Here is a 15,000-nt window from a genome sequence, read left to right as displayed (position 1 = left end):
CATGATGTAGTTGGGATGGCATCTACCTCATTACCCAGTGGGTCTACCATGATGTAGTTGGGGGATGGTATCTACCTCATTACCCAGTGGGTCTACCATGATGTAGTTGGGGGATGGTATCTACCTCATTGCCCAGTGGGTCTACCATGATGTAGTTGGGATGGTATCTACCTCATTACCCAGTGGGTCTATCATGATGTAGTTGGGGGATGGTATCTACCTCATTGCCCATTGGGTCTACCATGATGTAGTTGGGGGATGGTATCTACCTCATTACCCAGTGGGTCTACCATGATGTAGTTGGGGGATGGTATCTACCTCATTACCCAGTGGGTCTACCATGATGTAGTTGGGATGGTATCTACCTCATTGCCCAGTGGGTCTACCAGGGAGATGATGTAGTTGGATGGTATCTACCTCATTGCCCAGTGGGTCTACCTCTACCAGGGAGATGTACAGTATAGGATGATATACCTCATCATTGGTCTACCAGGGAGATGTACAGTAGTTGGATCATGATATCTACCTCATTGCCCAGTGGGTCTACCATGATGTAGTTGGGATGGTATCTACCTCATTACCCAGTGGGTCTACCATGATGTAGTTGGGGGATGGTATCTACCTCATTACCCAGTGGGTCTACCATGATGTAGTTGGGGGATGGTATCTACCTCATTGCCCAGTGGGTCTACCATGATGTAGTTGGGATGGTATCTACCTCATTACCCAGTGGGTCTACCATGATGTATTTGGGATGGTATCTACCTCATTACCCAGTGGGTCTACCATGATGTAGTTGGGGGATGGTATCTACCTCATTGCCCAGTGGGTCTACCATGATGTAGTTGGGGGATGGTATCTACCTCATTACCCAGTGGGTCTACCATGATGTAGTTGGGGGATGGTATCTACCTCATTACCCAGTGGGTCTACCATGATGTAGTTGGGATGGTATCTACCTCATTGCCCAGTGGGTCTACCATGATGTAGTTGGGGGATGGTATCTACCTCATTACCCAGTGGGTCTACCATGATGTAGTTGGGGGATGGTATCTACCTCATTGCCCAGTGGGTCTACCATGATGTAGTTGGGGGATGGTATCTACCTCATTACCCAGTGGGTCTACCATGATGTAGTTGGGATGGTATCTACCTCATTGCCCAGTGGGTCTACCATGATGTAGTTGGGATGGTATCTACCTCATTGCCCAGTGGGTCTACCATGATGTAGTTGGGATGGTATCTACCTCATTACCCAGTGGGTCTACCATGATGTAGTTGGGATGGTATCTACCTCATTACCCAGTGGGTCTACCATGATGTAGTTGGGATGGTATCTACCTCATTGCCCAGTGAGTCTACCATGATGTAGTTGGGATGGTATCTACCTCATTGCCCAGTGGGTCTACCATGATGTAGTTGGGGGATGGTATCTACCTCATTACCCAGTGGGTCTACCATGATGTAGTTGGGGGATGGTATCTACCTCATTACCCAGTGGGTCTACCATGATGTAGTTGGGATGGTATCTACCTCATTGCCCAGTGGGTCTACCATGATGTAGTTGGGGGATGGTATCTACCTAATTGCCCAGTGGGTCTACCATGATGTAGTTGGGATGGTATCTACCTCATTGCCCAGTGGGTCTACCATGATGTAGTTGGGATGGTATCTACCTCATTACCCAGTGGGTCTACCATGATGTAGTTGGGATGGTATCTACCTCATTGCCCAGTGGGTCTACCATGATGTAGTTGGGATGGTATCTACCTCATTGCCCAGTGGGTCTACCATGATGTAGTTGGGATGGTATCTACCTCATTACCCAGTGGGTCTACCATGATGTAGTTGGGATGGTATCTACCTCATTACCCAGTGGGTCTACCATGATGTAGTTGGGATGGCATCTACCTCATTACCCAGTGGGTCTACCATGATGTAGTTGGGGGATGGTATCTACCTCATTACCCAGTGGGTCTACCATGATGTAGTTGGGATGGTATCTACCTCATTGCCCAGTGAGTCTACCATGATGTAGTTGGGATGGTATCTACCTCATTGCCCAGTGGGTCTACCATGATGTAGTTGGGATGGTATCTACCTCATTGCCCAGTGGGTCTACCATGATGTAGTTGGGATGGTATCTACCTCATTACCCAGTGGGTCTACCATGATGTAGTTGGGATGGTATCTACCTCATTGCCCAGTGGGTCTACCATGATGTAGTTGGGATGGTATCTACCTCATTGCCCAGTGGGTCTACCATGATGTAGTTGGGATGGTATCTACCTCTTTACCCAGTGGGTCTACCATGATGTAGTTGGGATGGTATCTACCTCATTACCCAGTGGGTCTACCATGATGTAGTTGGGGGATGGTATCTACCTCATTACCCAGTGGGTCTACCAGGGAGATGTAATTGGGACGGGACTTGTTGGGATAGGACAGCAGCACGTCGTAGGGAACCATCTCCACTGAGTCCAGTCCAAACTGGAGCCACTCCTCCTTGATCTGCTCGGCATAGAGACGGTTCTGCTTGGTGCCGGCCAGGTGAGGCAGACGGGTGAACGTCCTGGACAGAAGGGGGGAGTCAGTTTCAGCCCTCAGCCAGCTGCTGACTGCTCAGAGGGTTAAGTGTGTTGCTCGGGAGACACTTCGACACGAGCGAAAAGAAGAAATAAGAAACAGGGTGGTTAGTGGAAAAGTAAAGGTTTGCACTTCTCTCGTGTTGGAAACACTGGCATGTCAGTGAAACCTGCAGTGTGTCCAATGTATCCATTAGTAGCTCAGAGAAGCAGGCCTTTATTCCACTTATAAGTGGTCCTTAAAATGAGTCATAAATATGACTCATCTAAGCCTCAAAATTATACTAAGGGGCTCTTTGACACATCATCCCAGAGTCCTTTGTATAAACATGAATTACGTACGGTGGTTATGCTTAACCCATTCTGAACAGGCACCCATTTTGGTGTCGGCATCATGTTATGCTTTAGCTATTGAAAAATAGCAGATCTACAAGCTCATATCGCGCCACCGAGTGGCGCGATACGAGCTTGTAGGTCTGCTATTTTTGAAAAATCGAAGAGCGACTGACATTTCTAGAATCTGATCTCAGGTCAGAATGGGTTAATCAGACCAGTGTGTGTCCAGTGGAAACCTCGTATGAATCTGATCTCAGGTCAGAATGGCTTAAGTGGTGGATTTAAAACAGCCCGGGCGTTATTCCATTGTCACGTATAGCACAGATGCCAACTTACTGTACACTTGGTCCTCGTAATAGGATGCAAAGAGCCTATCAGAGTTTTGATGTTCCCAAAACCAACTCTCAAAAGTGACAACCCAACTTGAGGTTGCAGCAAACAAAAGACAAGTACTATATCCTATCCTTATTAAAACTGCATGTTATATACAGAGTAGACAACACAATGTCAGTGTTCTAAGACAACATGACATGTTCGAAACTTGTAGGTCTGCTTTTTTCTGTAAATATATTTAATGTACTGTATAGCGAAACCAGGCAGTGGGAGAAAGTATAGACACCTGGGGGACTCTGGTCAACTTAGTATAGCTTTTAAACATTTTCACTTTTAAACCTTTTAACCTTTTTTCCATTTACACCAAATCTCTTGACGTAGGCAAAATAGCCAGTCTACAAGCTCACTGTAAAAGATGGACGGAGTCCTCTTTAAGCAATATGAACGTGTGTTTATTAACAAGAAAGGTTGGTGATACAAAAGGTGGTTACGTCTCTGTCTGTCTGCCTCTGTATGTATATGAAAGAACGGACATCCTGTCTGTCTGCTTCGCGCCTGTCCTATACCGTAGTACCAGCTCTACTGCACAGTGCTGCGCAGGTACAATTGTGCAGTCACAATGTTACCGTATATGACACTCACAACTTTAGCTCATAGATTAAGGCCCGGCCCTACCTGGGCCCTCATCAAACCCTGTACACTCAAGATACTGCCCCCGCTGCCACGCTTAGATATATATGGAGCTGACCTGTTCTGACCTGACCTGCTGACCTCTTCCATATGTTGATCTGACCTCATCAAACCCTGTACAGTCAAGACACGCTCCATATATGGCCAGTACAGAATTCATTCCATATGTTGATCTGATCCATGCCAATTAAGCGTCAGCACTCGCCCAGCAGTCTGCTGTCACCCAGGTGGATATGTTGATCTGACCCCCCATTCCAAGCGCCAGCGCTCGCCCAGCAGTCTGCTGTCATCCGGGAGGATGCGTGCCCATGGTCGCTTCTCGCCCTCAGGCGGTAATGACAATCTGAAACCAACTTTAAATATATTTTTTAATTGGATTGGCTGTTTGTTGGGATAAACAGCCAATCCTATAGAGTACAGACATTTGTATTACTATTGTGACTGTAGGTCGGGTCGCAGTTTACTATATTATGAAAACCTGCATTGCATAAGGCGCTAAGGGCTGATTTCACCCAACAGCTCAGTGCGTCTGTCACAAGAGTGGCTTGATGACTACGGTTTTCAGGGTCTGTGGGAAGCAGCCTTGTTCAGAGATGCGTTTATTTTGAATGTACAGCACATGTTCACACGTGTGTTTATCTATGGGCCACATGGCTCAGGAGAGGTTGTTTCCCAAGGCTTCTGTACTCACAGGACATCTTAAATAAAATACACAAAGCATAATGTTTTAGCACCACCTGTAACATGTACTGTACGTACGTACGGTAGATCATTGACACTCATTGACCTGAATCTAACTATATCAATAAAGTTCTGCTCAGCCTAAGTTTATTTTACCTTCAGGAAGATCCTGAACATGCCATGTGCATTCAAATCATGATGCTTTGCACATATTTTATGTAGAACAACTTTTGATTACTTCTGACGTAGCTTCCCTATCTGGGGCAGTTACGTTCTTTTTACACTAGGCTACTGTACTGAGTACAGTAGTGCGTCAGGCGCGCAGATAGGGGGGGACGAGGTGGATCGACCCCCTCAGTTTCATGAGGAGGGGGGGAATCCCCTTACTGGGCAGTGGACTGGGCACATATATGTACCAATGAGGAGGGGGAAATCCCCTTACTGGGCACATATATGTACCAATGAGGAGGGGGGAAAACCCCTTACTGGGCACATATATGTACCAATGAGGAGGGGGAATCCCCTTACTGGGCACATATATGTACCAATGAGGAGGGGGGAATCCCCTTACTGGGCACATATATGTAACAATGAGGAGGGGGGAATCCCCTTACTGGGCACATATATGTACCAATGAGGAGGGGAAATCCCCTTACTGGGCACATATATGTACCAATGAGGAGGGGGGAAATCCCCTTACTGGGCACATATATGTACCAATGAGGAGGGGGGAAATCCCCTTACTGGGCACATAGATGTACCAATGAGGAGGGGGGAAATCCCCTTACTGGGCACATATATGTACCAATGAGGAGGGGGAAATCCCCTTACTGGGCACATATATGTACCAATGAGGAGGGGGGAAATCCCCTTACTGAGCACATAGATGTACCAATGAGGAGGGGGGAAATCCCCTTACTGGGCACATAGATGTACCAATGGCTTCCACTGGATATCTATGGCGATATGTTCTATTGTTCTTCACAGAATGGCGATGCTGGTAGTTAAAAAGGTTTTATAAGTGGTGACATCATACAAAGCGGGTGCAAGAGGCTTGGACGTACCTGAGATGTCTTTTGATCATGTGTGGTTGCATCTCATCCAGGAAGTGTCTCAGGTAGTGGGCGGAGGCGCCATCGTCGCTGTCAGTGTGTGACCGTGTCGGTCTGGAGAACCAGCCTACATCACACAGTCAGTACAGGAAGTCAGTGGTGAGGACTGTTATGTTATGAGTTGTCCATGTACATCTAAGTCTGTGTACTTGAACTTGAGATACAGTGTACTTGATATATGTATTGTGTACTGCCTGTACTGTAGCATACTTTATAGATAGGCTACGAGAGATGTCTCTCCGAGAGCCTTGCTGCATTAGACACGATACTTTGTCTCATATCTTATTGTCACGTCATTATGATCCAGCACTATAATTTATATGTTCCTGTTTGTGTAATACACTTTGTGAACCTTTAGCGTGATACTGTCTCGTGTCGCGTTATTGTTCTCCCGGGCCCGCCGCCGCAGTCGCAGTACCAAAGGAATACTTCAAGCGAATTATCACACACCACCCAGCTTGCACACACTACCCGTCTGTCAGAACCAGACGAGGGTCCAGTTTAGAAAATACAACAATGACCAATGACAACCAGCCTACAACACAGTCAGTACAGGAAGTCAGTGGTGATGACCAATGACAACCAGCCTACATCACAGTCAGTACAGGAAGTCAGTGGTGATGACCAATGACAACCAGCCTACATCACAGTCAGTACAGGAAGTCAGTGGTGATGACCAATGACAACCAGCCTACATCACAGTCAGTACAGGAAGTCAGTGGTGATGACCAATGACAAGCTGTTGCCAGACGTTTTCTCTGTCGGCCAGCGTCTTTTCCGGGTTTTTAGACAGCTGGTGGATGGAAACTAAGCTCCACCCACACGGTTGAGTGCCGCTGGGGCAAGCGTTTCCGGGAATCTGGCCGTCGTGTGGGTGGAGCTTCTTTTCCATCCACCCGCTGTCTAAAAACCCGGAAAAGACGCTGGCCGACAGAGAAAACGGCCGCGGCTACAGTACAGTACAGTACAGTACAGTACAGTACAGTACAGTACAGTACAGTACAGTACGTATGAAGTCTAAGTCATGATACAGAAATTGAGCTGACATGCATACCACAGCTGAACACGCACGCACGCACGCACACGCACACACACACACACACACACACACACACACACACACACACACACACACACACACACACACACACACACACACACACACACACACACACACACACACACAGACAGTAAACCCTAAGAAACAGTACACAGTACACAGGCACTGAGACATGTGACACCATCACTGGGACTAATGGATTTGTCTGGTTTTATTTCTGTACATATCGTCTCTGTCTGGTGGAAAAATGTAACCTCACAATGTCCAAAACTAAATAAGAGGTTTCTGCCCGACAACAGCTACTCTGGTGGTGACAAGCACTGTTCAGACTATTATCTGTAATGATTCTGAACATTACAGATAACATTTGAATGAAATTGAATATTTTCAGGTTACTCAGAATCAGTGGTTCTCAAACCTTTTCATGTCAAGCCATTGGAGCCTAAATTAAAAGCATTAGGCCCCATCTGGAAGGATTTCGTACCAGGGGCCCCCGTGAGAGAGAAGTTGTGTTAGAAATGTAAAAGAAATATTCAAAATGTGTCCAAAATGTTTCACAACGATTACAATTGATTTCCAAAAGGGCAGATCTACAAGCGCATCACATTGAGACGCGTTTTCAAAAAGCCAAGAACCCCTGGGGGAAGTTCAGACCCTAATTTGAGAACTACACGAATAGCTGATTGGTAGAATGCATTGGTGAGATGATTCCATGCCCTAAGTCATATACCTCTCAGCTCTATGTCTATGTCCCTCAGACCTATGTCCCTCAGTGCTATGTCCCTCAGACCTATGTCCCTCAGTGCTATGTCCCTCAGCGCTATGTCCCTCAGACCTATGTCCCTCAGTGCTATGTCCCTCAGTGCTATGTCCCTCAGACCTATGTCCCTCAGTGCTATGTCCCTCAGCCCTATGTCCCTCAGACCTATGTCCCTCAGTGCTATGTCCCTCAGACCTATGTCCCTCAGACCTATGTCCCTCAGACCTATGTCCCTCAGACCTATGTCCTCTCAGACCTATGTCCCTCAGTGCTATGTCCCTCAGCCTTATGTCCTCTCAGACCTATGTCCCTCAGTGCTATGTCCCTCAGCCTTATGTCCTCTCAGCGCTATGTCCCTCAGCGCTATGTCCCTCAGCCTTATGTCCTCTCAGTGCTATGTCCCTCAGCGCTATGTCCCTCAGCCTTATGTCCTCTCAGTGCTATGTCCCTCAGCGCTATGTCCCTCAGCCTTATGTCCTCTCAGTGCTATGTCCCTCAGCGCTATGTCCCTCAGCCTTATGTCCTCTCAGTGCTATGTCCCTCAGCGCTATGTCCCTCAGCCTTATGTCCTCTCAGTGCTATGTCCCTCAGCGCTATGTCCCTCAGCCTTATGTCCTCTCAGTGCTATGTCCCTCAGTGCTGTGTCCCTCAGCCTTATGTCCTCTCAGCCCTATGTCCTCTCAGCACTATGTCCTCTCAGCACTATGTCCTCTCAGCACTATGTCCCTCAGCACTATGTCCCCTCAGCCATATGTCCCCTCAAATGTAACGAAGTGGTCCTCCGTTACTGATATTTGGCTATTTATGCTTATTTTGCACACATATTGTATCAGTGTTTGATTTAAGTATTTATATTTGCACAGCATATGTACTTTAGTCAGTTGTATTTGCACACAAAGGAAGAGTCATGAGTTGAACTGGTTTATTGAAAGTATTATGAACATGATAAAATGTGTCAGGGCAATAAGTACAATAGGTAATATGGGACTGTGTTATGGGTACTTGAATACTTACTGCTTCTGTTCTGTCTGTTCCAGTGTGTTCGGGCAAAAGAGTCCCCAGGCTATACCAGAGCACCATATATTGGTCTGGACTGGACCACAGTGAAATGGCCAGGGGGTGTTTGAGTTATGCATGGGAGCTGCTAATGATAATGGGATATGTGGTTTATCTTGCAATAGTGGGCATCATTGATATTTACTTACCGGTGTAGTGATATAGATTCATAGGCTCATGTGATGTGGGTTATGTGGGGTTCAGAAGTGTTGCATGTTTAACCGGTAATATGGTAGAGTCTGCACTCATTGTTTCAGCTGCCTATAAAAGGCTGCCAGGAAGCACACACCCAATGTTAGATTCAGTGAGAGGGCATGGTGGAGTAACCTGACTTTGCCAGATGGGGGCGGTATTGGGTAACCATGTTCCCCAACACCACAACCATCTGGGACCTCTCAGGGAGTTCAGCTAACACCGAACCGCTCCCGGTTCGAACCAATCAGCGTGAGCTAAGGGCGGGATATGTGCGAAACCGGATGTGAAGCTATATAGACACGTCAATATGATTGGTTGTGTTTGCACGCCCACACGGTGATAGACAGACGGTCCCATCCAATCATCTACCAAGTTTCTTGAAAAAAAGGAACAGCCCCGCTTCTGCGATCCCAGATCCCAATAAGCTGTGAAACAAATTTGTGTAGCAAGCTTCTTGGATCTGGCAGCGTCAGGTTAATGGTGGAGCTGCACACCAACATGCCCTATTTGTTGTGCTGTGTGTGTGTCATGCCATTTCCCATGCTGCAAACCTTCTTTTGGGAATAAACCACAGTGTGGCTGCATTTGACCTCCTGACTCTGTGCTCATTTCCAGCCGCTTATCGGGCCACAACACCACAGCTCCAACATGCCCTCTCACTGAATAAACCAGTTCAACTCATGACTTTTCCTTTGTGTGCAAATACAACTGACTCAAGTACATATATCAGTAACGGAGGAGCACTTTGTTACAGGCCCGGCCCACTCCCCAACCTAAACCTAACCCCAACCCCAGCCCCAAACTGAGGGAACACATAGGTTTACAACACCTTAAACCCTATTGACCGGGGTCCTGCAGGGGTCAATGCTATAGGCTCCCCTCCCTTTTTCCCCCGTCTCTACACGCCAATCTCTTCGCAGAAAAAAGCAGATCTACAAGCTCGCACCACAATACGTTGTGAGACGAATGTCCTTTTATGATGACATGCCCAGGAGTTAGAGACAAATGTCAAATGTTGTGTTTCTTGTTTAGGATGGATGGTGAATGAAGCATGCTGATCACCTGGACTTTACACAGAAACATTACACAGTTTAAAACATTTGCTCTATAGTGTCATGACAGCTTACCTATGATGAACCCCACCAGAAAGAGCGCGGCCGTCACCACAGTCCACCAGATCCACTGGATTAACCTGCTCTCCTTTCGCATTTTTGAAGCCTTCCACTACATAGCCCTGTGCCTTCACACTGGAGCTATCACGGGCTGAGTCTGCAGTGTTGCACACTTGCAGGGACAGGGAGGAATTTGTGTAAGTAGTCCAGTGAGTGTGGGGCCAGAGAGAGAGAGAGAGACGGAGAGGGGGAGGGTAAAAGATAAGGGTGGAGTAGAAATAGGAAGAGAAAAGGGAGTGGGAGAATAGTTTGGAGAGGGAGTCAAAAGCAGGAGCGGGTCATTAGTGGCTTGTTGTTTACCAACAGTCCAGAGCACCTTGACCACTGAAGTGCTGACTCTGTGTTTTGCAGGAACAATAATAACCGACATGTTTTAATCACATGAAATGTAGTGATGTATCACTCTGCCATGGCTGCTATTCTTAATAGCCTCATTTTATTGATTTTTGTCTAAACCATGCATGATATCTGTCAGTATCTGCTGAGGGGCCAAGTCTTTGGACTTTTTATGTTTTCTTTAAGCATGCCCCTGTGACGTCATGTGGAAGCCAAGTCTATGGACTTAAGTCGATGGACTTTTTATGTATGCTTTTGTGCGCCCCCCCTATATGACATCATGTTTGTGCGTGCCTTCCAAGGCACCCCTCATTTCACACAAGTGTGATTTTTGAGGGGCGCTATAGGGCCGCCAGAACAATGACATGCCGGTCAATTAGGCTTTAAACTTTAAACAATGTTAAGTGGCATGTTGGGGAGCAAGACACTTTAATCCACCAAGCTCTCATCATAACCATCTGAGCAGCCATCAGCTGAGTCAAGCTGAAAATGAATTTCCCCCTGCTGGGCCTAACAGAGGCCTCTCCTACGGCTTGCAGAGGACGTGTCCAGCATGTATATTAGCTCTCTGCGGAGACGCAGGGAACAACAGGTTTGTCTCTGTCAGGTGGAAACCTCATACAGTCCAAAACTGTTACTTTCCAGGATTCATACTCTAAAGTAGCAAAAGTAGCAGATCTACAAGCTCTACCATACCATACCATACCATCTTTATTTCTATAGCACATTTAAATAACAACAAGTTGTACCAAAGTGCTTTACAATAAAATAATAAAAATCACAACTTCATTTAAAAACAAACAACATACAGTACACAGTGTCACTTTCAACATCAAAAAGCTCATACTATGCTAGGAAAAGCCAAAGAATAAAAATATGTCTTGAGGCGTGATTTAAACACCTGAAGAGTGGGGGCCTGTCTTATGTGCAGAGGCAGCTCATTCCAGAGCTTGGGAGCTGCGACTGCAAAAGCCCGGTTCCCTCTAAGCTTCAGCCTTGATTTAGGCACCACCAGGAGAAGCTGGTCAGAGGACCTGAGGGTCCTTGTGGGAACATACGGTTTGAGTAGTTCAGAGAGATAAATGGCTACCAATATGGAGATAAGAGGTTTCTGCCCGACAGCAATGTTATTATCTTTGAACGTTCAATTATGTAAAGCACTGATAAGCTCTCAGTTCCCCATTCTCATCGCGTTTCACGATAAAACTTTGTGATTATATAAGTTAGGATCTAATTAATATGTAGACATTGAAGGTGAATTTGACAAGCCTGTAGATTTGAGAATTGCACAAAGAGCTATTGATGTTTTATGGAATTAATTATGACCGCACATACACAATTAGCTTTTGGTGTTAAACTGTGGTTAAATATGGTATAGAAGTCATCATCTCTGTATGGGTTTGAGAAGTCCCGTAGGTATAAACGCCCTGTAGTCAGTATAACCATTGCTTCATTTCAAGTCACTGGACAACGTTAATTATGGTGCTAAATGCTGTTGGGAAACTTTGGTGTAGAGCAGTAGTTCTCAAAAAATGTTGTGCCAAATAAGGACCCATCAGAAAATGATTTAGATATTTTTCAATAAATGTTCAAAAATAGCAGATATAGGCCTTCAAGCTGTGAGCTTGTACAGTAGATCTGCTATTTTTTAATAGCCAACAACCGGGTACGGCTGCACTAATAACTTTGGTGCAGGCCCGTCTAGAGTTTTAATGGACACACACTGTCCATTCAACTTATACCTGTCCATAAATAATAAATAAAAGTGAGGAAACCCACCAATATCCCAGAGATGAAGCTGTTCTGTACAGAGGAATGGACTCTGATGTGTACGACTGGTCAGCCGTTACTGGAAATGTTTACACAGAAATACAGTTAAAAAACCTCCATGCACAACTGTATTTATTTTGAACTAAACTTTAATTTAAAATCAACCAAGCAACAAATGAGAAAAAACATCAGTGTTAATGTATTCATCTGTTTAGTTTTAGTTTATTAGCAGTTAGCACATTGTAATATACAATTGGAAACAATACATATCGAGTTATTACAAGTTATTATTATGCAAGAAAAGGAAGAAGGCTAGGAATCCTTTCCTTAAAGGACAACTTTAGTTTTTTTCAACCAAGGTTCATGTTTTAGGATGTCATTAAAGACAGTAAAAGATGAGTGTTAATTTTCTTTCATTTGCTGCTTTCTTTCGTTTTAGGGATTTTAGCTCTTTTTGACAGGGGGGCGGGGGCATTCGAGCATGGGGCTAAATATGTATTTTTTTACCAAATGTTATGGTGATTTATTTTTTTATTATTTACTATAGTCCTAATAAACCCCAGGAAATTACATCTGGTTACAGAAGATCACCGGATCTACTGAATGTGAAGGTAGCCTACTGGGGGAAGGCTTATACTGTGTGTATAGGCTCAATATGTCAGTTTGTCAGATTCAATAGATCCTGTGATATTTTGTGGCCAGATGTAATTTCTTGGGGTTTATTAGGACTATAGTAAATAATAAAAAAATAAATCGCCATAATATTTTGTAAAAAAATACATATTTAGCCCCATGCTCGAATGCCCCCGCCCCCCTGTCAGAAACTGCTATAATCCCTAAAACGAAAGAAAGCAGCAAATGAAAAAAAAAAATGAACACTCATCTTTTACTTTCTCTAATAACAACCTACAACATGAACCTTGGTTGGAAAAAACTAAAGTTGTCCTTTAAAGGAAGGGGTTATTGAATATCATGCATTAAAAGTTCAATAAGAACTACGGTATACAAAATGGGGACCAGCAGGGCAATAAAGACATCTCTGTAACTCCGAGAGTGCACACATTGAACCATCGGCTTATATTTTGTGCACTCTCTAAGTTAAATTAACACTGGCCATTCAACCAGAATTGTGTTCAATTCATTTCTATAGAAGGATGGTCATGTCTCTACAGACAGTCTACCAATTAGTCCTAATAATGCCCTGCATGTTTTCCCCAGTTTAAGTTAATTTAGGGCACTGTATTGCTATTAACCAATTCTGACCGGGCACCCATTTTGGTGTCGGCATCATGTTATGCTTTAGCTATTTAAAAATAGCAGATCTACAAGCTCATATCGCGCCACCGAGTGGCGCGATACGAGCTTGTAGGTCTGCTATTTTTGAAAAAAATCGAAGAACGACTGACATTTTTAGAATCTGATCTCAGGTCAGAATGGGTTCATCAGACCAGTGTGTGTCCGGCGGAAACCTCGTATGAATCTGATCTCAGGTCAGAATGGGTTAATAGCCCCACGTATTTTCCCACACCCTCTCTAGTCTGTAACACACAGTGCCCTGGTTGTGCTGGACCCCTCGCGGCCCAGAGGACAGCTGCACGGCGGGGTGGGGACAGAGGATGGGGTCTCTCTTTCATGCGGTGGGCTAGAGCGTGAAGCACCGAGCAGGCAGGGCCCATACAGGGGGAGATCCCTCCTGGCCCGGTGCTGGAATGTGTGGATTCAGAGAGCCACCCTATAGTGGTGGGTGATAAGCCGGTATAACTACATTTACTTGAGTACTGTACTAGTAGTAGTAGTAATAATAATAATAATATCTGGGACTTATATATAGCGCTTTTCTTGATACCCAAAGACGCTTTACATGTGTGTGGGGGCCGGGGGGAACATAAGAAAAAGACAATTTTATTCGAAAATGAGCAAAACCAATAAAACAGTACATGTAACAAGTTAAAAACACATCAGCTATAGGGAAAGCTATTCTGAACAGGTGGGTTTTCAGTGCCGTTTTGAAGGTGGGGAGTGAGGGGGCATCTCGGATGTGTTCCAGAGGGTAGGGGCGGCCACAGAGAAGGCCCTGTCGCCCCGGGTTTTGAGCCTGATCTTCGGGATCACAAGGAGGCCATACAGTATAATACCAGTAAGACGCCTAAGGGTTCTCAAGGGCGAGGTCACGTGCACACATCTGCCTGGGTGACAGCAGACTGCTGGGCGAGCGCTGGCCCTGTCAGATCAACATGGAATGAATTCTGTACTGGCCATATATGGAGCGTGTCTTGAGTGTACAGGGTTTGATGAGTGGAGATCAACATATGGAATGTCAGAACAGGTCATCTCCATATATGGAGATCTAAGGGTGGCAGCTGGGGCAGTATCTTGAGTGTACAGGGTTTGATGAGGGCCCAGGTACGGAGGTAGGGCCGGGCCTTCATTTTCGGGCCTGTTGAGAACTAGTTTTCGCCGGCTGCCGGGTGCAGCTGCACTAATAACTTTAGGGCTGGCCCGTGGCGGGCGTCACGGGCCTGGAAGGAAGGATGGATGGGGAAGAATCAACATGGAATGTCAGGTCAGCTCCAAAGGTTTGAGGTTCAAAATCAAATCGTTACCTGAATCATAATCAAATTGAATTGAGAGGAGCTGAGGACAGTGGCAATGCGCACACCTATACAAATATTGTGCTTTTGACCCCACTACATTTCTAGGAAGGGGAAAGAGAATATTATGAATTAACCACTTAAATTATTATAAACTATGAATAAATAAATTTTGTTTGAGTATGTTAATACAATATGACTTATATCATTGGGGTGGTTATTTGGTCTCCCTGCTCTTCTATTGAAACATTTAGGTGTCATGTTTCACATTTTGACCTGATGTTCAGGCTTCAATTGATCCCCTGATCAAGCAGGCACTTTTT

General features: G+C 45.3%; 1 protein-coding gene across 2 annotated transcripts in view; it reads right to left on the bottom strand.

Moving 5' to 3' along the window:
* The window catches only part of naalad2 (N-acetylated alpha-linked acidic dipeptidase 2), a 21,757-nt gene extending 11,696 nt beyond the window's left edge, over positions 1-10,061 (bottom strand). Inside the window, exons 1-3 of one of the 2 annotated variants that reach the window (XM_083773073.1) lie at positions 9,936-10,061; positions 5,690-5,804; positions 2,386-2,572 (exon numbers count right to left, since the gene is read on the bottom strand). In XM_083773073.1, coding sequence (XP_083629199.1) covers positions 2,386-2,572; positions 5,690-5,804; positions 9,936-10,017 — 384 coding nt within the window. In that variant the 5' untranslated portion in view covers positions 10,018-10,061. Of the gene's footprint in view, positions 1-2,385; positions 2,573-5,689; positions 5,805-6,268; positions 6,387-9,935 lie in introns of those variants that run through there. The other variant, XM_083773074.1, reaches the window with a different exon arrangement.
* Positions 10,062-15,000: the final 4,939 nt, after the last annotated feature.

This window comes from Protomyctophum parallelum, assembly GCF_964188405.1.
Source record: "Protomyctophum parallelum genome assembly, chromosome: 9".
Classification (NCBI taxonomy): Eukaryota; Metazoa; Chordata; class Actinopteri; order Myctophiformes; family Myctophidae; genus Protomyctophum; species Protomyctophum parallelum.
This window is presented reverse-complemented; position numbering and strand designations above follow the sequence as displayed.